The 24,663-nt window shown below is 42.9% G+C and overlaps 1 protein-coding gene across 1 annotated transcript in view; it reads left to right on the top strand.

The window, feature by feature from the left end:
- tmtc2b (transmembrane O-mannosyltransferase targeting cadherins 2b) overlaps nt 1-24,663 on the top strand; it is a 128,879-nt gene that overhangs the window by 42,171 nt on the left and 62,045 nt on the right. The window contains exon 2 of the mRNA XM_034685028.1: nt 9,858-10,434. Coding sequence (XP_034540919.1) covers nt 9,858-10,434 — 577 coding nt within the window. The remainder of the gene's footprint in view (nt 1-9,857; nt 10,435-24,663) is intronic.

Below are 24,663 nucleotides of genomic sequence, written 5' to 3'. Positions count from 1 at the left end.
CAAGGTGGGGATGTCAGCAATCAGAGCTTCATCAGTCCCCACCATCATGAAGAGCCTTTACTGATCCCCATAGGAGCACCAACCCCCATCCTTCCACGCTAGCACTGACAGCCTCCGCACTCTCACGTGGCTCGCAATGGGGGATCACGATCACTGTGTGAGTGAGGCTACATGTGCCTTCAATTAGGGTCTGCATTGGGAGGCTGAATGGGAGAGTAAGAAAAGGCCGGGCTGAGAGCGGAGTGAGAACACTGGCCTGTTGTGATAGCATCTAATGAGATCACTCAGAGCTGCATCCTTGAGCGCTGCCATTCATTAATGTAATGATTCTTCGTGTGTGTGTGCGTGCGTGCGTGTGTGTGTTTGTGTGTGTGTGTGTGTGTGTGTGTGTGTGTTCCACTTCACTTCAGAGGCCCTCTTGCTGTGTTGTGGTTGCAGAGAGAGTGTAGAAGAAGTCTGCTGTAAAGGTTTATAAAAGGCTAATGAGAGTATGATCAGAGCGGAGTAATCAATGGCTCTCTGCCTCCCGCTCTCCATCTGCCTACTTTAGCATGTGCCGTTACCACCCTTGGCTGATTGGTTCTCTCACATTTGTTTGTGTTAAATCAATTGCACAGGGCTTCTTAAAAAGAGCCACTAATCACATCGCCTGCAATCGAGCACCCCGAGTCCTCCTGCACCCAGGCAGCTCCTTCATATTTAAAGAGAAGAGCCTTATAGCCTGGAGGAGAACTAGGACAAGACACAGCTGTTTCAAATGCTGAACATATAAGACAGCCAGGGCACTAAAGATGTCTTCTCCTTTCTGCTCCACTGGCATCCTTAAAGGCCCTTCCTGCACCTAAGCCCTCATGCAATAAACATCAGTGAGTGGAGGCCTCTGTGTTGATGCCATGATTCAGGCTCATTCTGCAGGGCTGCTGTTCTTTGTAAAGCCATGCAGAAAGGTTCGGGATGAATTACGGCAAATGCTGGACAGATGATCCGTTCACTCACTTGTTGCAGCTCTGCATACGCTCCAGCCCTGGCTTGCAGAAGATTTTTCCATCTCCTTCTTCTAGCCCTCCCCTCATCTGCTATGGGTCTCTGAACCCCTCTGTGGGTCAACATCTTCTGAGCCCAAACCAGAAAGCATAAGCACGGGCCAGTGGAGGGCCAGACCGGATGGGTCTCGCACGCACACAGCCATAAGCCCACAAAGAGCCTCCTCCCCTGCATTGATCGACCTCTCCATGTGAAAGGGAAGCGCTCCAAACAGGAGAGGAGGAACAAATCAAACAAATTTATAACCACATGGCTGCAAAGGTCAGAGCGTGACAAAAGGCCTCCTGTTGTGAGGAGGGGTGCCGTGGAGTGGCCCCCTCCAAACAGAGCCGTGGTGAGGACCGCAGCATTAGACATGGGTCAGTCTGAGGGGGGAACCTGGAGGCAGAGCTTGTGAAGAACAAAGAGCTTTTTCTTGTTTCTTGTTGGGATGTGACGCTCATCTAATAAAGTCTGTTTGCTTAAATGTTCCACTTTAGTGTATCATTGGTTTAAGGGACTCTGAGGAATGTCATTATTCAATTTGGCGACTATGACCATCAGAGGAACTTTGACACACTAAAGACACTGGAGGTTATTGTAATTAAGTTAATCACATAGGTATAGTTTAGGGCTGTTAGGGTTCATTTTTTTCAATCATGGTTAAAAACAGTTTGTAACTCCATATTATCAATATAAAACCTTGATTCAGGAAACAAATGAATGGAATGAATGTGGTCTGAAACTTTGACCAAGAGGGAGAATACAGCTTCTGAGTGTTTCATCTTCTGTGGCGATTCAAACACTCCTAAATAATGCTCTGCCAGCTTCTTGATTCCCACTGACATCAGTCTGTTTACCTGCACCTGTAGGCTTAGCTCGTAGGTGGTAGCTCAAACCCAAAGTACTTCAGTGACATTTAAATTCCTTATGACACAAAGTGCGCTTGACCCCTGACTTGTCGTCTGAGCTGTCTGGGAGTTTTTTAAAGTGAAATGTGACGTTCAAAAGCAATGTTGTCTTCATTTCCCATCGCAATGGAAGCAGGAAGCAGGAAGACACTGCAGCAGCTTGACTATGGTGTGTTGAAAGGGACAAAAAACATGTGATTTTTAAAAAGTAACATGTTATTTCAGACCTTATCATTGCTGTCAGCCCTAGTAGAGTTTTATTCTAATAATAAAACCTGAAGTAGTTTTCTATCAGTCTCCTTATTTGGTGGAATTTTGTACATCATTGTTTGGATTGTTAGACAGTGTTTTTCCTGCGTTTTTGTTTTCCTTAAATTTATTTGAAAATCCTTCATCTTCAGCTGTATGACATTTTATTGGCTGGCTTAGCAAGATTAAACGGGAGGCAGCCCCCCCCATCAGTCTCTAGTCCTGACTGAAATATCCCAACTACTACTGGGTGGATTGTCATGAAAACTGGTACAGAAATGAAAGCACTTTTCAATGAGTTTGTTGATCCCTTGACCTTAGTATACCTTATTCTAGTAATACTTCAGATTAAGCCACAGCCCCGGAAAGTTTGAAGCATAAGTGGCAGACGCAGAGAAACAGTTTCTCTTTAGGGGCAGAAGAAAGAGAGAGAAGAGTTAGAGCCTGAGAAAGAGGGAGGTGTGTGAGAGAGGCCTACAGGGGCGGTCCAGCAGCTCTTTGCTGTCTTGCCACAGCTGAGCACATGCTGACAGATTTATTGGATACAATAATCAGAGTGTATATCACCCCACACTACACTCTGCACAGGAAGCTCCCGTAATTGGCTGCTGCACCTGCATCGTATATAAACAACACACAACTTTACACTCACGCCTTCAAATGGACCTGAAAGCTTAGAGATTTGTTTATTACCCTCCTGGTCTGAGAGTGATTGAGATCCCTTTGTCTCTTTAGTGTTTCTCTGAGCACACAGAGGGGCAGCTCCATCCCCAGCTGCTGTTTATTCAGAATCAGAGATTGTATTCATTTAGAATTTTGAAGTAGGTGTTGAAAAATATTTTTGAGGTCTAGTTGGTGAGGAAGTAATGGAGACAGGCTTGCAGACAGCTTGATCAAACAGGACAGTGGCCCTGAGGCCTCTGCTGGACATCAGAGGATTGAGCAGGACACATGCATGCCCCTGGCAACTTCACAATGAGGGATTTTAAAGCCAAGCTGCCAGGATTCCTGCCTTGCCAGCCTGGTTGGCTGGACAGAAGTGTGGCTCACTGGTTGGTTGGTTTGCTAGCTGGCTGCGCCTCTCTGAGGATCATCATTCAGGTCATGCCCTACAGTGCCCACCCAGTACAGCACAAAGGTCTGATCGGGGATGCTAAACAGCAGGCACGGGTACTCACTGAGCTAAACCACACTGCTGTGCTGGACCAGCCTGCTCTGCAGCAGGCTCAGTGTCTCTGTGTTTGCTGTGAACTGTGCCATGAAACAGAGTGGATCTGTATCATAGTGCCAGAGGAACAATGTGAATAAACACTGCAGGACCGGCAGAGCCCTGGCTCTTATTGAGGGAAGGGTGTCGGATTGATTGGATCCGGGTTGCATGTTGGACTCGGAAGAACACACTGAACTTGATAAATGTAGACAACAACAATTGTATTGTAAGGGACTGTAATTTTGATATATAACGGAGGTGGCAGGAATTGAGAGCAGCATTAGTTCAGAGGGGCCCTGGAGTCAAGCTCAGCCCTCAGTATATCAGCTGATCCTAACACCCCTCTACCAGCTGATGACTCAGCTGATTACCTCGTACGCATCCAACTGGCAAAAGTTGAAATCGGCATTCAATTTATACTGCTTCAGCCTGCTGCTTCCTCCACACAACTTTGCAACCCACCTCCACCCTTGCTCCTGAAAGAGAGGGAAGGTGTGCTCTCCCCCTGCAGGCTTTGGCATTCCATGTACGCCTGTGGAATGGCAGGGAGCTCTTGGAACAGAGCCATACCACCAAATGTGACTATTGCTCAGAAATAATTAATTATTTTTGACGAAAGTGTTATTAACTGAAATAAAGTGTGAAAAGTAGAAGGTTAAAGATTAGAAGAATCAAGTAAAATACATTTACATTGCAGTCATGACACAACGTGATGATAAGGTAGGTAAAGAAATCCAGGGAGTAATTATCATTGGCAGCACACTCAACCAAGATTCACCTTTGATTAGCTCTGTACCTTACCTTTATCCTGATTGTCCTTCATTATAGTCCCACCCATCCATCCTTGCTCTCCTCCTTATCATCAGTAATAATGATGGAGGGAGGTAACAGGTGTCACTGGCAATTATAGAGTAACAACTTCAGCTACATTTGGCACACCAATGGTAGAAAAAAAAGAAGAGATGGTTATTCTACGCTGCACAAATTTGTCTGATGAAATAGCGTAATTTTAGTTATTTTGACTGGAAGTGAGATGAAGCTGAATTATAGTTCTTAGCCGGAGCTCCTGGGACTGTATGCACTGGGATGGAGAGGTTATTTTCAGGACAAATGAAGCTTGGTGAAGTATTCCCTCTGCCTGATGCAAAAAGAGTTTTCACACTGAAAATACTGTCCTGTAAAAAATGTTCTTGAACACTCCCTGAGGCTGTTTTCTTTTATTAAGAGCTTTTATTATGGGCTTACTAATCACATGTGTCAAATAAGAGAAAGCAGCTATTCATTCTAAACAAAGGGGATTTTACGGCCCGCTCAGTGGGTGTGTGGCTGCAGAGAGCTCTCCAAAAACCACTTTCTCTGAATGTCCTCTGTAGTCTTCCTCTTTTTGTACTCTCTGCTCTGCGCCCATGTTTGAGCTAAAATATTAAAGCATTCAGACTTTAATTCAAGAGTTATAAGTTACATTTTAGCTTGAATAATTAAAAATGAAGAGTTGTGAACTCAAGCCAAAACAGACTAGTGTCTGTGGACTCGGGTCCCTTTCTCCCCTGGCTGATGTAGCCTGAACATATGAATACTTCACTACACTTACTCCTCCTTTGGCATCATTCTTTGCTGCCCTTGAGTCACATTAATCTCCCCCATGCTTTGAGAAGCTGTTTGTATCATTGCCCCCACAATAATAATTGTCCTCCATCCTTGTGCACTTCATCTCCATCACTCTCTGCATTAATAATTGATGCATTCAGATACACTCTTTGAGAGTTTCATTGCTTTTTGCCTTTGAATCCATTAATCTCAGCCCCCTCAAGGCCTAGTATGAACATAATGTATCTTTCAATTCATGAGTCAAAAGATATTGTTTTAAATATTCTATTAAAATCTTGTTAAGGGCATTATTTTGATTTATTTCTGTGCTAATAAAACATTTAGAAGGAGAACAGATTGAGTTGGCTCTTGGCTGTAGAAGAGGGTTTCTTCAGTATTGTGTACCATAACCGCTGTGGAGGTATGTCGTTAATGACCTGCTGCATGCCCATGGGAAGAAACATTAGACAAAGGAACTTGCCGGAAACAGTGAGAGGGCTTCCCCGGTGTCTCTGTGGGCAGTCTAAAAATACCACTGTGCCTCTTTCAGATATTAAAGCTGGGTGATGACATGTAGTTGGCAGACCTTCGATCACTCTCCTCAAACTCCCACCAGAGTTCATTTTCTTTTCTCATGCTGTCACGAATGGAAATCTTTAAATGGCTCCAATTTTCAACCTTCACCACCATCCAAACTCTGCAGCAGTTAGTCTGAACTTTTCACTTTCCTCCCTCTGTTGAATCAAAATGTATTTATGAGTTTACACAAGCTTCGTTTGTTGTTGTTGTTCTATAAAGTTTCTCAGACTTGATTCATGCATAATTTATTGGTAATCCAAGTCTGTTCTGAAGGATAAGCAATCAATTTTAGTTATGCAAAAACAATCAAGCATGTTGGAGAGTTAGAGAGCTACTTTCCCATCGTAAAGGTCTGACACGGACAAACTGAGGGAAAGTTAGCCTGTAGATAGTTCTCAGAGAGATGTTGGTTTAACAGGTTCAACTCCAAAGGTTTTACCAAAATATAAAAGATTCATATATGTATTTAGTTCAAATTACGTCTAAAGCCTTTCCTCAAATCTATATTTCCGTTTCCCACACCTAATATGGAACACTAATGCTTGGCCCCAACCATAGAGGGACAATTTTGAGAAACACCTTTTAATAATCTCTTGTTTAATAGTAATTAAATGGCCTTTTTTTAACATTGTTTTTATATAAGTTAAAAACCTGAAGTACTGTATTTATAACTCAGCTGTAATGGGTAGTTTTGCTTCCAAAACACACAACTATACTAGCTATTTCCCCTGTTTCAAGTGTGTATGCTAAGCTAAAGTAAGTGACTGCAAGCTAGCCTTTTGGTAGCATCATGTTAAAATGAGAGATTTGGGATTAGTAGCTCTTCTTGTCTAAATACTCCGCAGGAATGAAACAAGCATAAAAAAGAACACATTTATTGCAATAAAGTCAAACCTTTGCAACGTATGCATGCAAATGTTCTCATCACTACAACCATGATGGCTGATGCTGCTGTTTTCAGCCACACAGAGTGTCTGTCTCTTGACTTTGAATCCCCTGTTTTATGCAGGCCAGTGCTCAGCATCTGCATTTATTGATGGGAACATTTTTCTTTTCTTTCTCTTCTTTCAGTCTTTGGGGGATTTATTTTGAAGCCACAGCTTCATTCCACTCACAGCTTCATCTTAAATTCATTGAATATTTGTAGAGGGAAAATCCTGATGACATGTCCTTGCTTTTCAATCTGGAGTCTCATCTCCTGTGTGTGCGCCCCATGCTTAGACTGCGCAGTAAAGACAATCAATCTTCAATCTTAGGTAGCCTCTCTGTGAGGGATTTTGTAGCCATTGAGCTGTGTATTTGTCTTCACCCTGCTGCTGCGTTCACATCATGAGTGAGACTGATCCAGGGGCAGAGAGGTCAGCTCTCACATGATTATTCCTCAGCTAAAAAGATGAGGAGATAGCTAAAGCATTTTTCATGGAAATGCTTTTGAACTCCGCAGAGAGGGCTTGGGAAAAGCCCACTTAGGAAATTGTTTTGGATTGGATTTATGATTCTGTGGTTGGCAATTGTTTCTGATAGAGGATCAATCATGCAAAATAAGTTATAAATGATAGAGAAAATGTCTGAAAAACAAGAATCAAACAAGGCTTCTCTATCGACTGTGGCCTCAGCAGTCTGGCATCAGTCTCAGCTTTGTAGACAAGGCTGACTGTTTTTCACCACCCTGCTCTCTAAAGTGGTTTTGGAGTGAAAGGGATTCTCTTTGTTTCTTATTCAGGCTGTAGATTGAAGCAACAGACACAGCTCTGTCTTTGGTTTTCCGCTGGATCACACTTTTTGTTTTGTTGAAGTTGTGTAACACTTTCTAAAGATAGTGTTCACATTTGTAGGGTCTCTTGGTTCACCACAGCTCCTCCTCTTATTGTATAGTGTTTAATGTATAACTACAAGTGTGCATGAGAGCATTCCCCTACATGCATATTGCATACAGTATAGAGTAAAAGGTTAAAACCATGGCCTCTGACCCCTCCCTGTCAGTCCACATTCTGACAAGCATTGGATTTTGACAGATTGAGGCACACGACTCAGATCCAGACAAGTAGTGGAGGAATTGAGGTTGGCAGCAGGAAGTAGATGATCGAGACAGAGCAACGGGAGGTAGAGAAGTTCTTCAGGGGCTTCTGTTGTTAGTAGCCACATGATCCCCTCGGTCCTCTGGGAGTCGGCATGCAGGCGCGCGGTTGTTGGAAGAATGTGCTCCCGGCTGGGAAAAGGTTCTGCACAGAGAGGTCCTTCCTGCTGCCAGCCGCGCTGAGGAACTGTTCTGGCCGGCCACAGAAACTCTATCTGCCTCTCCAGCTGGCCTCTTGGCTGGTGAGGGGTCTGGTGATGAAGGCCTGCTGTGGATTAATGATTTGCTATAGATTGAGACTCCTCCTTCCCTGCACTTCTCTCTTTTTGCCCGTTTTTTCCTGACCTAATCAGGAGACGATCAGAGAAAAGACCCTCCTGCACGGCGACTCGGGGAGCCAAAGCTGTTAACACTGTCGGCTCTTGAGTGACTGGCACTGGCTGATTCCTCTGCCAGAAAAACAGTCTTGTGTGGTTTTGAGGCAATATATAAAGTATCTGGGCTCACTTTTTCTTCACCGCAATGTGCGCTGGAAAAAGAGCGCACTTGTCTCCAAAATGGCTTTGAGATGTAATTGAACCATAATGCCTCTTATGTGAGCATCTCGCGGTGGAATGAAGATCTCGCTTGACAAATGAGCCAGAGAAAATAAACTGGCATATCTGAGTCATGAAGCAGAGGGTTGAGCTACTGATGGTGGAGGGGTGGAGGCTCCTTCAGACGGAGCAGGGAAACCCAATCATCTGTGCACTGACATCCAAGGCTTTTCTATTAAATCCAAGCTGATTATTTCCATGCCCCTTCCAACATCCCGAGGCCAGGCAGGTAGTTTTCATTTCCCTTAGATCCATCATGTCTGCTCACCCTTCTCAGAGGGAGCCAGTTCATTCTGGGATTTGATGAATGCTGCAATCCCCGCTGCTCCACACCAAAGTCCCAATGAGCTCTGTGGTATTGAGAGGTGGGAGCTGCCAAGGTAAAGTGTTGTGTTTGGGAGCTTCAGGAAGGCAGAGTGAGCTGTTCATGATATTAGAGTCAGGTGCTGTTTTGAGTCATCAGCTTCTCTAAAGTGATTCTTTCATTCATTTAAAGGAATGATAACTCCCTCCTTGACTTCCTCACACCTTCCCTTACCCTCCTCCCTCTTTGACCTAATTGAGTGTGTTAATTGTGACTGCTGTGAGGACACATCACACTCTGGTGCTCTTGGCCTGTTATCATGTGTCATATCCCATTTATCACACCTTTAATTACAACACCTCTGTTCTGTTCTGCTACTGCCAACCACCGTCTCTCTGCGGATGTTTTACCTTCGAATCATCATCACCTCAGTCTCCCACTGAGAGCAGCTGCTCCGTCAGACACCTCCAGAAAAGATTTTGAAGGACTCCTGCAGGGGAGGAACATGTATTTCTTCTCCTCCTTTGACCCCTGCTGACCAGCACCACCCGTGCTGCAGACACACACAGCTTGTGGCTGATGTAGCAGCATTATGTTAGGTCAAGCAGGTTCATCCCAGGCAGAAAGGAAGTCCAACTGAGCCTTTATTTAGCGACCATGCAGACCAAGACAGTCTGAAAGTACATATTTGGTGTCTAGAAATGTCCTTTCATGTGGACCTATGTGTCTGTTTTGCACTTCTCCCGCGTCCTCCCCGACTGACTCTGAGCTGCCGTGTCGATTATCACTGCAGGTCGCCCCCTCTCTAAGCTGCCCTCTGCCTATATGGCATTCCCCTACTGCATGCGAGTATCTGTTTGTGGTAAAGGGTGGGGTGCTTTTGCTTAATCCACAGCTGTAAGAGCTGTGGCTGTGGTGGCAAAGCTGCCCGGAGCTTGAGCTGGCCTTCTGATATTCTGTTAGTGAATGCCACATGACCACACGTTCAGGGCAGAGCTGTAAGCTGTGACTGCTTTGAATGCCTCATTTCATAGCAGCCTATATTTTGTGCTGTGTCTGCACGGGTAAAGAATAGCCGTGCATCCTCCACAGAGAGTCTGCAGGGCCAAGAGAAATAGTGTATACAATAAACACTGTTTTCAGACACAGCACTGGTATTGAATGTGGCAGGACGGTAAAGTGGTTGGGCAGGGAAGCACTGTGACACAAATTGAATCTACGAAAATGTCAGCGTTCAGGGTGTATCCAATATAATTAGACCTTTTCATCTGCAGTTCAGACATCAACTTTCTCTCCTAATCATTTCCTTTTCTCTTTACAGCCGGGCAATCAAGACCAATCAGGACCTGCTCCCAGAAACCCCCTGGACTAACATCTTCTATGATGACTTCTGGGGAACCTTACTCACACACAGTGGAAGTCACAAGTCATACCGGCCTCTCTGCACCCTCTCCTTCCGTCTCAACCATGCTGCGGGTGGACTGGAGCCATGGGGTTACCACCTGGTGAATGTAGTCTTACACGGGGCAGTAACCGGTCTGTTCACCTCCCTGGCTCGCCTGCTGCTCGGAGGAGGCCTGTGGGCGCTGCTGGCCGGCCTGCTTTTTGCTTCTCATCCCATTCACACTGAAGCAGTGGCGGGCGTCGTGGGCAGGGCAGATGAAGGAGCAGCCCTCTTCTTCCTGCTCTCCCTGCTGTGCTACATACGTCACTGTACACTGCGGGGTCACGCCGGGCCCTGCAGGCTCATGGCATGGTTCATTGGCAGTCTGGGCTGCGCTGCCTGTAGCATGCTATGGAAGGAGCTCGGGGTGACTGTCCTGGCTGTCTCGGCTCTGTATGATGTCTGCGTTGTCCACAAACTCAAGCTGCGACAGATCATCATGCTCCTCTACAAGGTAAACATTTTTTCCTCAGCCCGTGGTGACGCTTTATCACACTTCAGAATCGAGCAAACAACCCGGGTAGTGGATGTACATACATAAGTGTGTGTAAACAATATGTGTGTGTTTGCTTTACATGACAATGTGACGTGGAAAACATTAGCCTGTGTATGCACAGCTGCGACGCTCAGGTCGGGTTGTTGTGTTTTTAGTCAAATGCAAGGAAACACGCATGTATGAGAGGAAACAGGAAGCAGAGTCTGTTTTTCTGAGTTGATTCTGAAGCACAAACATTGATGCTGCCTTTTAGTGAGATGTTTATTAATCCTTCTTTTAATTGAGGATCTGAGTGCATTTAAAGGTTGATAAGTCCATTTGCTGATATTTAATTTCCTACAGTGTTTGCATTCTTGAGCTCAGTATTAAACTCATTCTGAAACATATCCAGTCGGCCTCTTGACCTGTTTAGGCCCCGAGTTCATTTTGTTGCCTGTTTACGTTGCCAGCTCTTAAACAGTCTCACGTCCCTCTCCCTGAAGATAATTCCAATCATCAATTTAAGAACCAATCTAAACCAATTAAGCAGTTTATTAAACCACACCCAGTGTGAGGATGAATAGTTTATAGCTTAACCATCCGCTTGTGTTCATTATGCAGGACTGGATGATGTCTTTATGAAACATAATGATGAATAGTGAGCTGTTTGCCACATGTAGCACATTAGCATTGTAAGTGTCTCTGGAGATTTCCTCCTTTTGTGTGTTCTGTATGCATCACATACCAGCATGTTTATGTTCATGTGCATGTGTGTGTGTGCACGCCTGAGTTTCCCATTTACTCACATTGAACTCTGCAAGCAAAGAAGAGGAAGATGAGAAAAGAAAATGCTGAAATAAGTAAACGTGAAGCCTGTTTCTACATTTTCTGGTTGCTTTTGAAGCACTCAGATATTAAGCAGCCTTCTCCCCCAACAGCTCCTGTCAGAAGTGTTTACTGTTTGCTGTCTAGTCAATGTGACACCCATGACTCTCTACCCATCACAACAAATTCAACAAGACATGTGCACAGACATGACAAAAGGGCCTTAGAGCAGCCAATTGGAGGGTAGCTTTAAGGCCCGCCCCCAGGAAAGAAAGACTCTTGGAGACATGTTGTGTTGAGAGGAGGGATAGAAGGAGGACAGGATGGATGCAAAAACTGAAACAGAGAGTTAAAGAGAAAGAAACAGATTGGATCATTAAAGAGCAGATCCAGCTCCTCACTCGTTCCTCTGCACCGTGTGGAAGTGAAGAGTTCAGGCGTCTGCTGCTGTCCTCTCATGATTTACGCTTGATCTGACTCTGTGTCCTCTGGAATCCAGCCCATCGCCTCATGCAGACAGGTCTTCTAAAGTCTCGTCAGGCGTGGTCAGACCAGAGGACACAGGGCCAAGAGGGCTGAAGGAGATGATCCCCCATAGCTGAGAGTTTTTTTCTGCTTTTTGATTGAAAATCCACAAAGCCTTCTGATCCAATTGTCTTTGAAAAAAATCACTGTCTAAAGGTTAACATCTCCCTTCAGACTTCTTTACCTTGGTTTGCCATCATGGTCAAATGACTTGGCATCATATCTGGGGGAAGAAGTGTTCTGCTCCAGCACGGCACTTCCATAGTTACTCCTGGGGTCCAGACCGTCGTATGTCTTTAGCTGAGGAGGGTTTCTGTCCTGATTCTGTAGACTTTATTGTTGCTGTCCAGTTTTAACCAGTGAGTGACAAGAGAGGATCTAATTGTTAGTGTAAAAGTCTAAATGTTATTGACACACATTTGGCACTGAATAAAATGACCTATAAGATGCATGAAGAAGTCCGTTGGTACCCTGTGATGATTCAGGTTGTGTCTATATTGTAAAAAAAAAAAAAAAAAAAGGAAACATATAGTTAGTGTTGTAGTCAGATGTAAAGTAACATTTAGCTGAATTGGCTAACGCAGGTGTAATGATAGAGTATCACACCCAAGACAGCCTGAAGGTTCGACCTTAGAGGACCAGTGCAGCTGAGCAGAGCGTTTCTTCAGTTTGATAAGACATCGTGGGTGTTCTCACACACTTTTTGGATACAATGCAAAAAAACCTCAGTTTTCCATTCTGCTGAGATAAGGCTCACATTCAGCATAGTTGTGTGACAGTTACGTTGCCACATATTTGGTTAGATTCTGCTAACGTGCAGCTTTGAGCTGACAGCTGTCATTACTGCAGCATGTGATTAAGTCTCACCACAGAAGACGTGAAAGAAGAAAAGACGTTATCACTTCAATTACACTAACGTGGGAGGTTTCTGTTTTATAAGAGCTCTCTGTCTGTAATATCGCTTGCTCTGTGATCATGGATTCATATGTATCCATAGGGGCATTGTGACCTGATCTGTTATTCTGATGGAAACCAGTAGACAGGTGTGCATCCGTCTCTGTGGAGAGGCTGTCACTTAAGCTGATGAAAGGCAAAGAGTAGTTATTCCTCAGGGCATTTTGAGCCTTCAGTGACCGGCGGAGGCATTAGTTTGTACAGAGCTGCAATCCCTATAGTGAAAATAAATGCAGCCCCCGTGATAAAAGCATGGGCCTGAGATCTGTTAGGTGCTGACAACTTGGTCACTAAACCCCCAGACGGCAGTGAGTGAATGGGATATTAATGTTGTGAGATAAGAAGGAAACAAGGCATACAATCATGAAAAAGGAGCTGTCACTATGTCCCAGCTTCTTCATACTTCCCTACTAAAAACCCATTCTTCATTCAGACTGAAGGGCCCCTTGCTTCAAGACTGACAGGCCACAAAGGGCCGCGCTATCACAGAGCTCTGCACTCAGCTGCGCTCGTTTGACATTTAACGATGGAAATGGTGAAATGGGCCTGCTTATCTGATTGTGGCGAATGGGCAATTACATTAGAGTTTTATATCAGCTGAAAATCTCCTTTGTGTCATTACTGCTTCTGTGTGGTTTGATGGTTGGAGGCAGCAGAGACTGGGAGCTTTGCTGTAAATCCGTGTGGCTCAGAACTCAGCCCATCAAGACTCTAACTGCAGTCTCTCTGCATGCAAATCAGAGGGAAGGAGGTAATGCATGGATATTATCCTGATTTATTGGATGCATCTTGCATAGCATGACATTTGGATCCTGGAAGAGGAGAGTGAAGCACGTAGGATGAAAATAAACTTGCAAAATAAGTTTTGTTATACATTGTGATGCAAAATACGTGGATATGAAATGAGAGACCTTAAAGTGTGCTGGAGTTTAAATAGGTCAGCTCAAACAATTCAAACTGTCACTTTGCTTGTGTACAGGTCCTTTCTTACTTCTTACAGGCCTTTGTGTGTTTAATGTCAACTTCAGAGTCCGCATGGATCATATCTGACTCTCATCACATTTATTGTCCCCTGGCTAAAGACACCCTTAAAAGGATTGGACAAACACATGCAAACTCTGTTCTCTTAAAGTCTTTGAATATCAAAAGTTAGCGTATGAAGTAAATGCAACTTTATCTCTTCGTCTGCATGCGATCACTTTAGAAGTACAAGAAGTTCCTCGGCTCAAAGAACGAGAAAACCGAGACAGCCAGAGACAAACAATAGCGCCCGAGCTGTAATTGAATAAGCACATGTTGGGCTGACAGTGACGCGGTACTGAAGCTCATGGCATCCTCTGGCATCCCAAAGCTTTTATTAAGAGATTTGGTGTCACTTCTAAGTATTCAAGAAAAACATGATGCTCTTTAGATAAATCAAAGTCAGCCATCAGCACTTTTACAACATATTTGTTATGAATATGTACCCACAATGCACCATTTTCTCTTAGTTACCCCCTCTCTCTCTTATTCTCCCTTGAGTCTTTGGTGTGTATGTTCACACTAAACCGATACACACTTTAGTTCTAAATCCTCCACCCAAGTGTGTTCACAGCTTACATTGTTTCCTAATGAGTTTTTTCCAATACATGTGCTGTCTTTAAACTGTTTACTCACTCTGACCTTTACAGTGCTGATATTCTCCACCTTTAAAAGCCTGATGAGAGCATTTATGACCATGTGTTCTTACGTCTTTAGCTACTCCGAGGCAATGAGTTTATAGCATTTAAATGTAACATCATTGGCAGTGGTGTAAGTGCATGGGTTGTTATTGAAATTTATGTGGAAAGCGTGTATTTTATAAGACTTTCTCCTCCACAGCATTAGTTACAGGCTCATTTTCAAAAAGAGACACTGAAGCGTAATTAGAGGTCTTAATGAAGTGGAGGAAGGAATGTTTTTTTAATGTGATCTCAAGGTGTTTATTCCATAGCGTAATGCATTAAATGATCTGTCCTGAGGACTTTGTTCTTTGTTCGTTCACCAGTTAAATAAATGTTTGGACGATTAAAGTTAAGTTAAGGTGATGGGAAAAACTGAATTATGAGGTTGTATATTTAATCTAAACATCTCAGCATGAGTTCTTCCTACGCTGCAGAGATAATCCTGATGAATATCACAGCTGTGTTAAGTGCTCCATTCTAATGTGTTACGCCTCACCCTGGGGACGCCCTGTGAGGCTAACAACAACATAAAAATATAACAACACATTAAAATACTTAGCCATGTCATTTATTATTGTTAACACAAAAAGATAAATAAAAATAATGATTAGCTAAAGAATAAAGTAACAAACAACACAACTAAAGCTAGAGAAAACAAACAGACAGGAAATAACATACAGCTGTAACAACTGGTCATTACAAAGGAGTGATTCATAATATCGGTGTGTTAGTTCAGCATCACTGTGAAGATGGGTTGCAGTTCTATCACAGACTGGACTTACTAATTGTCAGTGTGCAAAGAGTATTAATTTGAAAGCGTTGTGTTTATAGTGGGAAACAAAGGAAAGGAGAGGTTAAAGATATAAAACCATTGAGACTGTAGTTGAGGTGTAGTTCACCTTCAGTATAAATGCCTCAGAGCTGTGAGGGTGGGACAAAGTGTCACATTTGGGAAAAACTGGAAGGAGGACCCTTGTGCAGAAAAATCAAGGTTTAATGCCTTAAGAATCAAAAGGTACAAGCGAAACTTACTAAAATGTCCAAGAAACTAAATCCAAAAGTCAAAAATAAAACAGCAAAAACAAGGAAACACTGGGGGGAAAAGCAGCACACAGAGAATACAAAGACTTACAATGATCCAACACAGGACAGAGGAAACAGAGAAAACAAATGCACAGCGTAATTAACACAGGTGTGAACACAGGTGAAACTAATCAGGTTCATCAAAAAGGAGACAACACACAAGCGCAGGAAGTAAAACTAAACTGGAAACACAGGGATCAGAAACTACAAAATAAAACGGGAAACACAACAGACCAGACTAAACGCAAGAGAATACACAAAAGAATACAACATGAGACATGGATCACTAAACACCAGAAAGACAAAGGATGAATAATACAGAGAACAGACGAGGAGGGAACAAGGCCTGAAACACAAGCAAAGAACAAAACTAAAGATCAACTCATTATACAAAGTAGTTCCAACGCTGTGCCAGCATCAGAGGTCGTAACAGAGCATCCAAAAGAGATTGCTGTGAGCCGGTGGAGCAGGAAGGGTGGAACAGCTCTGTGAGTGTTCATATGTGAAGCTCCCGCTTCCACAACGCTGTTGTGCAATGTGAAATCACACGCTGGGACACCAATGTCACACCCCTGCAGGATCAGTATCAAGGTAAGAGTGCAATGACGGCTGAGCTGCATTTTGTCGCTGTTACAGACCCTGAAGTAAATACAGTGAGTAGTAAAGAAGTGAAATAGATAATCTTACAGGGGTATTTAAGGACTCTGACAGAGACGAGGCAGAAAAACTCAATCAGCTGCTGCGCTGAGTCAGGCGCTCCTGTTCACCTTGTTTTACTTCAGTCAGTGCTTTTAGAGGAAAAAGAACGTTCCTGTACTTTGCTTATTCACATGTTGGCGAGGGTATCATGCAGCCAGTATTAGTAAATCAGTTGTTTTATATTCTAAATGTCTACAATTACTAAAAAATGCCTCACCTCTCCATGCAAGTTTGCTTTAATGTGACGATACTCTCAGGTGTGAGATTAATGAAGTGCACCATAGTGGGTAACACATCGTAGGTGCTATTATGAATCCCAAGAGAAACTGTTATGGTGCTGGCAGCTGGTAAGAAGTCAGAGGGGTTCAATTAGAAGTGGCAGCACTGCATACTGGAGTGTTCAGTTTAATGCAAGTAATGAAAGCTAAGTTAGCTCATTTAAAGGAGGCTACAGAGTTAACAGTTACTATGGACTTATCTCAAACTGTCTAACGGTGTGATGGACTACTGTCAACGGAAGAAACATGACCCTCTTTAATCAATAAGTTTATGTACAGATCCATATTTGGTGTAAACGTATTGATTGATTAATTAAGTAGCCATGTAACAAGCAGGACAATGTAAAGTGAGCTTGTTGTTTAAGAAGAGGAACCCCTTCCTTTACCGAACAGACAGGTACATTAGGATCCTCAGTCCCTCAGGGTCTGACTTCCCCGACATGAGCAGAAAGAGAACAAGCTTTTGAAAACATGTTGCAGGAATCTGACTCTTTGAAAGAGTAAACTGGATGAAGAGGACTTACCTTGATGATGTCATGTTGATGCAGCACATCCATATCTTTGAATATGTCTTCAGAGATACTCGAGACGTTCCTCTGTAGTCCTCTTTTGTTCGTGTCCACCGTCTGATGATGTCGCCTCTGGAGAATCATTTCCAAATCTGGGACGTGACCCAGCTGGCCCGTACTGAATGTCAGGCTAACGCACTTTGTCTTTTCACACCTCCCGTTTTCTGTTCACACTTTGGCTATTAGCACAAGGTCATGTGTGTGTGTGTGTGTGTGTGTGTGTGTGTGTGTGTGTGTGTGTGTGTGTGTGTGTGTGTGTGTGTGTGTGTGTGTGTGTGTTGTGTGTGTGTGTTGTGTGTCTGGAGGGTGATAGAGCTGAAAGGGTCTACCTGGTTTACTGAGAGCTCAGGTGTCCTGGAGATGACCTCAGTGATTCAGGTATGGAGGACAAAGCAGGAGGGCAGGTGTGTGATGAGAGGTCTTTCCAAACATATGTATATTTACAGTAGCTGTTTTCCTGCCAAGGTTTGTGTGTGTGTGTGTGAGATAGAGAGAGAGCTATAGATTGTGCATACAAACTATGACATCCATACATACCCTTGCTGTGTATCAGATGAGGTGAGGGGGAACGCAGCCCAGCCTTTACATTCGTACCTGGGGCTCCACAGATGCTCGTCCATGCTCTAATGGCTCCTGTCACCGTGTGATGGATCGGGCCTGGTGGGCTCAGCTACTGCCCCCTGCCCTCACCCACCTGCTTCTCACATGGGGATACACACCACCGCCTCTGGTCTGGATATGGAGATGGGCATTCAGAGGCGTGAATAATGGAAACACATTTGAAGAAAAACAAAAGTAAACTCACAAAGGAAACACTTTGCTCCATATTTTGGGAGAATTTGTTTATTTGTTGGAAATGAAGAGCTTAATACCAAACTCAGGTCTGATAGTCAATATGAAGCTTCTGCCAGCGGGTTCTTAGTCGAGCTTTAGGACTTGGCACAAAAGTGGTGACAGCAGCCTGGAGTCTTGCCATCGCTGTTTTTCAGTCCAGAGCCAAATGATCCTCTGCTGCACATTTTGAGGCGGTTTTAGGCTCAAAATGTGCAATTTTGCAAACTACAGATCTCACTTTCTTTATGAGAGTTTGATCTGAAGATTTTACTGCCGTGTCTGTGTGAAGCTCCAGCGAGTAAGTTCAGAACTTGGCTCTGCAAAAACAAAGGAAATATAGTCTGGAATTTTTTTTTATATTGTCTTTTTGTTGTTTTATTGGCAGTTGATGAATCAGATTTATTTGCATTTTTTTTTTGAGAACTCACTTTCTTGCTGAAAGTTTGACAAAAAGATAGAGACAAATCTCACGTATGGATCATTAATATGACAGTAATGCCAGCAAGCTCTCAGTTTTTCCATAGATGTGTTTACCAATTTGCAACATCCATTCGGGAAACATGGAGCAAATGCAGAGGTTCAAAAAAGCTGCAGTTCCTTAAATGTCCACTTGGGGCTGTATTCTAAAGCCAAGGAGGCCTCATTGGGTCCCATGTTAAAATGCTCATCTTAATTTAAAATGTTTACAGTCTGTTGTTTTGGAACATTGCTCATTCATTTATTCATACACTGAGCAGGGAGATGATTTTTCTTAATTTTATGGATAACACATCTGTTTTGATTTCATCATGGTGACATACATTTGCATAATAAGGCGCCTGGCTAAGTTGACAGACAGGTGGCATGTTGAGGCTGAAGCCCACCTCAGCTCCTCTATTTCTGTGTTTATGTTTATGTTAATGGTAAGTTAGGTTGAGTCTGCATTTCCAGTTTGATGCCTGCCATCTTTGGACTTGTATTCAAAAACCAATGGATGACGTCACAGAGTTTAAACCATCTAGAGTGTTAAATTTTCTTTCCCTATCCTCCTCCTCTCCTCCAGCACGTTTTAGGTTCATTGAAACTGAACATTTACACTACTGCAAGCCATATTTTGGAAATTGCCTCCTTGCAAAGATTGTCCCTCTTCTCCTGCCTGTACTAAATGTATTCAACTACAACCTTCAGGCTTTAGTTTAGCTTAGCATATTGCACAAAGAGTTAATAAAGCTTGCACAGAGTCTTGTTGCTGTGAGCTTGTCAGATAATTAGAATAAATACCTGAAGTTACTGCTTAAGTCTGTGAAATTATCACACACACAACACCTTCATTGAAGAACAATGTGTTTTTTTATTAGATGTTTTTTTGGTAAACATTTCATGAACAAAGCAGGAGTTGTTCATTTGTCAACTCCCAAGATGCTAAATGTCAGATTTAGTTTCATTAGGATGAAGCCAGGGTTTTCCTCTTTTTCTTACTTAAATGTTAAGCTAAGCTAACCGCGTCCTGCTGTGGGAAGTTGGCCCATAACACATTTCCCTCCTTAGAAAATAGGGAATATGCATACTTACCAAAATATGAAACTAATCATTTCATTGTCATACTCATATGCTGTCACTCAATGCTGCACAGAGAGTCGCTGGGTAATGGAGGAGATACTGAACAGGTCTTTTGACCACTAAATATGCTGCCATGGGGTAAATTGAGGAAAGTAAAACCACAGTGATAGAAAGTGACTTGAACTGGGTTTGCTTCAGTGTACCATTCATCAGGGAGAAGTGAACCTGACAGGCGGGGAGCCGGCTCTGTGACCCTGACTCTGTCTGCTGAGAGGAGATGGAATAACAGAATAGAGACTGAAAAATCCCTCAAACAGGTTTGTGTTGGTGTGAAATATAAAAGTGAAACACAGCTTGAGACTCTGAATATTTCACGTTGTCGCTTGCATTGCTTCTTGCAGACAAAGATGGCATCTCTCGCTCTTTTTATAGCGAGCATCTCTGTGAATCAATAGTGGCGTGTGTTGTGTAATACCTCCGTCCTGGAGAGGGATGTCTCTGAGCACCAGCACACCAGGCTAATGCATACATCAGGTCGTCTTAATGGAGATGTGTATAGATTTGCTGGTTTGTCTCTTTTCCTAAAATCGTTAAGCTTTCACAAGAGATAATTGATCCACAGTGATGTGTTACAGCAAAGAACAGACTCACAGGGAAAACAGGGACAACATTTAATGAACTGACGGATTTCAGAGTCAATGTTTTAAGTTTTCCGCCTCTTTTTCAGCACGTTTTACAGACAGGTTGACAAACTGTGGCTGTGAGTGAAGTATAGTTTGTCCCTCTGTTTCAGATGCTGAGCAAAGTTTGTATTTCTGGTCTCAGCATTAAACTGGCATGTTAAATCAGTCAGAACTGCATAACTCCAGACTTCCAGACAGGATAAAGGGGACGTTTTTGTTTGGCCTTGTGTTGAAATGTCATGTAATAACAGAAATAATTTACATTTTATTGTTATTTTTGCTGTTTTGTCAGAGGAATATCGTATCCTATTTTCATACTCCAAAGTTTACAAACTCAATTAGTGTTCTGAGTTGTTGTTGTTGTTGTGTAAAATGAACCAAAAAGATGAATGTGCAAGCTGGATGGACTCGGCGCCCTGTGGCAGGTTACAGTTTCTCATGTGAATTGTTTGTGTGCCTAAGACAGTAAATACAGCGTTCAGGAATCCTAATCCAAACAAGCATAACCAGATATCCAATAAACTATAAACTCCTGCCAAAATCTCTCAGATGGATAAGAGGAATGAAATCATTCAGATGCAGAATGGGCAAACGGCCACTTTCAACAAACAGCGGAAAGGGAAACATGTAGCCTGTCTGAAAATCCACTGCTGCATCATCTCAACACGTCCTGTAGTGTTCACTCGGGGTCCTGCAGGCAGCGCGCTCCAGACTATTACCTGAATAGGTTGAGTCCCAGCAGACTTCCCTCGTGTTCGGGCTGCATTTTTCCAGGAGAGGTCTGTCATCACCGCGGGTGCTCCCGGCTCAGAGCGGGAGAGCTGAGGAGAAACAGGGCATGTGCGAAGAGAGGGAGGACGAGTGTTGAAGAGGAGGCAGAGAGACATTAATGGAGGGGCAGCCAAGGGACAGAGAGAGAGAGAGAGAGAGAGAGAGAGAGAGAGAGAGAGAGAGAGAGAGAGAGAGAGAGAGAGAGAGAGAGAGAGAGAGAGAGAGTCTGCTGTAGACATTTTCAGGAGGCAATGCTTCTGTCAGATGGCCTGTCGCTTCCCATGAACCACCATCGACTGGAGGCTCTATTTTAGGAAGCACACATCCATACACCTAGCTGCTGTTGTAGTTTATTCAAACATGGGATATGAATCAGTCATGGAGCTTCCTCACTGAGCATGTGTAAATCCTGCTGTGCCATCAGATTTGTATTATTAATTTGTTTGTTGAGTTATGTGTCTGGATGTTTTTATTCTGTACACAAGCCTCCCTGTTCCTGCTTTTCAACTTCCAAAGTGTGTCCGCCTTGTTCCTGCCAAACCTCAGAAGAAAACTCATCACTGTAAAGGCTAATACACCTTTATTTTTTCAGAAAGTTTCCCTTTTTTAATGGACATGCTAAAAGATTAATAGATATTGTTGGAATTAGGACCTGAATTATTTCTTATGGATGTTGGTTTCTACTTCTTTGGTTACCATGTGTCTGCTCATGCTGGTCTTGTGTTGGGTGTCTAATCATTGTACTACAAATAATACAGTCCAGGCCTGCTCCTTTTGTAAACTGTCTTTGAGACAACCTTTGTTAGAATTTTTCTCTATGCAAATAAAATATAACTTGGCGGTAGATGAGTCTCATGATGCAGGACATGATATCAAAAGTACACAATGGTGGACAGAGAAAGACCTCCACTATGATGATAGTTTATACCAATGCTTCATGTGAACAGAGAGATGTGCAGACATCTTTGCTGTTCCGTCTTGAAATGGGTCTTCAGACTCAGATGTTTTTATTCATGCTGTTACATACTCATACCATCACATGATGAGTCATTAGCCCCGCCCACACACTCGTGAAGAAATGTCCTGAATAATTCCTGCTGAATCTAAATTTTACTAGAGGGCTGAGGGAAAGTTGGGGTGATTTGCATCTGATTGCATGTTACCATGATACATTTTGTAGCTTTAATAATGCACACATCTATATTCATATTCAAGCAAAAGTGAACCTGACAGGTTGCAATAATTAATGCACCCACAACATTTAATGTGAATTCAACTCTTCATTTCACTCTCTTCACTCTTTTGGTCTCACTTCTCTTCTTCTTTGTGGTCCTTTTGCTTTATTATCAGTCAAATGTTTATAAATGTAAAAATAAAGTGGGAACAACATGAAGTCTGCTGTAATGTGATGCAGCTGCATCTTGAGAAACTGCTGGCAGAGTGTTTTAAACATGGATCCTGACATTATTGATTTCTGCTGTTTGTTAAGTTTTAGGGGATTTTTTTGCACAGCAGGGAAAGGAAGAGTGATCCTGAAATGAAGATTGTGATTGGATATCAATGAGCACAGTTCAGTGAATAATGATGGACAGTGTGCTTATCTTTTTAAATGAGTGTTTTTTTTACTTCCAAACCTGATTGATAAAGAATATTTATTCTGTGACCCGATCACTCATCGAACATTTTAGATTAACCTTCAAACAGATTTTTGCTTAGATTCAGCCCCTTATTACTTTGAAACTCTCCTCCACTCAGTCCTTTATGTATTTATTTTCTCAGTCTGAAACAGAGTATCACTTCAGGTCTGCTGTTTGTTATCCTCTTGGAAAATGAACTCATAACTTTCACAGCAGGCATTCAAACAATAAGATAAATAAGAAGTCAATGGACTCTGTTGCAATGCCGGGTATTAAAAAGCATCCTTTGTGATGGCGCTCTTGCAGACTGGGTGCAGCTCCTCAGCTGTGGTCCCATCACTCTGCTCCTGCAGTCCTCTCTAATTGTCTTCTATTGTTTCCTGTTTAGCTGCTGAGCTGCAGTTTTTGTCCTTAAACATTCAGTGGACCGTGTGGACTAAATGGTCTCTGGCCCACACCCAATTCTAATTTGTCTTCTGTGGCACATTGGAATGATTATCACAGCAGTAAAGCGGAGCCACACGGGACAATAACCCCGGTGGTAAACACGGACGCAAACAGCGGAAAAAATTCTCCTCCACCAACGGAAACTTCAGCCGTAATGAGACTCACATTAATTAAACTCTGTGTCATCCAGTCTTTGTTTTGTGATACATAAGTTTAGACCAATATGCCACCTAATATACCAGAAGGTTTGTGTCATATAATCAAGATATGCTGTGAAACCCTGACTGTGGATTTAGGAAACACCCATTACAGGAGGATTCAGTGTTGCACCAAAAAGAGACGTACTGGTGCTGGATTTCTGTGCCAGTACTTCAGGGAATTCTTCACTCGATCCCCAGACTCATTGGTAATCTGGAGGCATTGCCTCGTAGAATAGAGTTATCGTACCTGTCTGTGAGTTCAGGCCTGCGTGGACACCTTCAGTCAGGCGCCTGGCATGCTTCCATTTTCTGTTTGATCTCACCTTCTCTTCGTCTTTACCTTTGTCTCTGACATACAGTGCTCCTTCAAATTTTCTCCATCAGGCCGTTTGTGATTTACTGTCTTTGCTGTAAACTGTGAATTCATGTTTTTCCTTCACTGACTTTTATGATTTTATGTGGATTTTTACGAGTCTGAATAATGGAGCCATTCATTTTCAGAATCAGCAGTGTCATTTTTTATTCTGTGAGATACTGCGTGAAAGATCAATAATGACCCCATTATACTGAGGCGAGTATGGTCTTTTAAATTATCCATGCTGGCTTTGTGGCAGTGTCAGTAAATCCACCACTTTTCATCCAGACTGAAATATTTCAAGCTGGTGGGATTGATTTTCATGCAAATGTTCTGCAATCATTCATATTCCCCTCGTAGATCTTTTAGTCATTGCATGTTTTCATCCAACACTACTGGAGGTCAAACTTAAATTGGTCCAGTATTATGACCAATATAACATGCAACAACATACCGTTCGTCCAATAAGGAGAACCACAAACAAGCTGTCAACACAACACAGAAATGTCATCATCATTAAACTTATTCACTTCGAGCAACATTAACAGGCATGGAGTCAAAAGCTCAGAGTTTCATTATGCTTCACCGTCCTGTTGCTGTGTCTTGTAGACATATGGAACTGGAGATGTCGATAAAATATATATTTTTGGGCTTAAAAAGGGAGGAGTCAACAGAAAGTGCGTTACCCAAAGGGGATCCCAGTTAGCTCAACCCCTTTGTGGAGGAACTGGCCAAGAAACCATCACAGATGTTAGGTCATCAACTGCTGCAGACTGTTAACTCTACCTAATTTAGTTAGTCTTAAGAAACTCCAACCCAAACACTAATGTCAGAGTAAGTGTACACTATATTTAGAACATTTTCAGAAGTGTAACTTGTCTCCAGAAAGCTACTTTGTTCTCACTGTTTTAAGACGTGACACACGTCTACGCCTGAAGCACACTGATTAGCTGCTCAGGTCTATGATGCAAGAATTACCATGACTTTTGATACACTGTACATTTTGATATTTATGCATCTCAGTTGACATCATTTTAAGCACCAAAGTCTGAACATGGTGGTTCTGACACAGCAATGTCAACAGAGTTTGTTATCTCAACAGCTAG

This window comes from Notolabrus celidotus, chromosome 6 (genome assembly GCF_009762535.1).
Source record: "Notolabrus celidotus isolate fNotCel1 chromosome 6, fNotCel1.pri, whole genome shotgun sequence".
NCBI classification, from domain to species: domain Eukaryota; kingdom Metazoa; phylum Chordata; class Actinopteri; order Labriformes; family Labridae; genus Notolabrus; species Notolabrus celidotus.
This window is presented reverse-complemented; position numbering and strand designations above follow the sequence as displayed.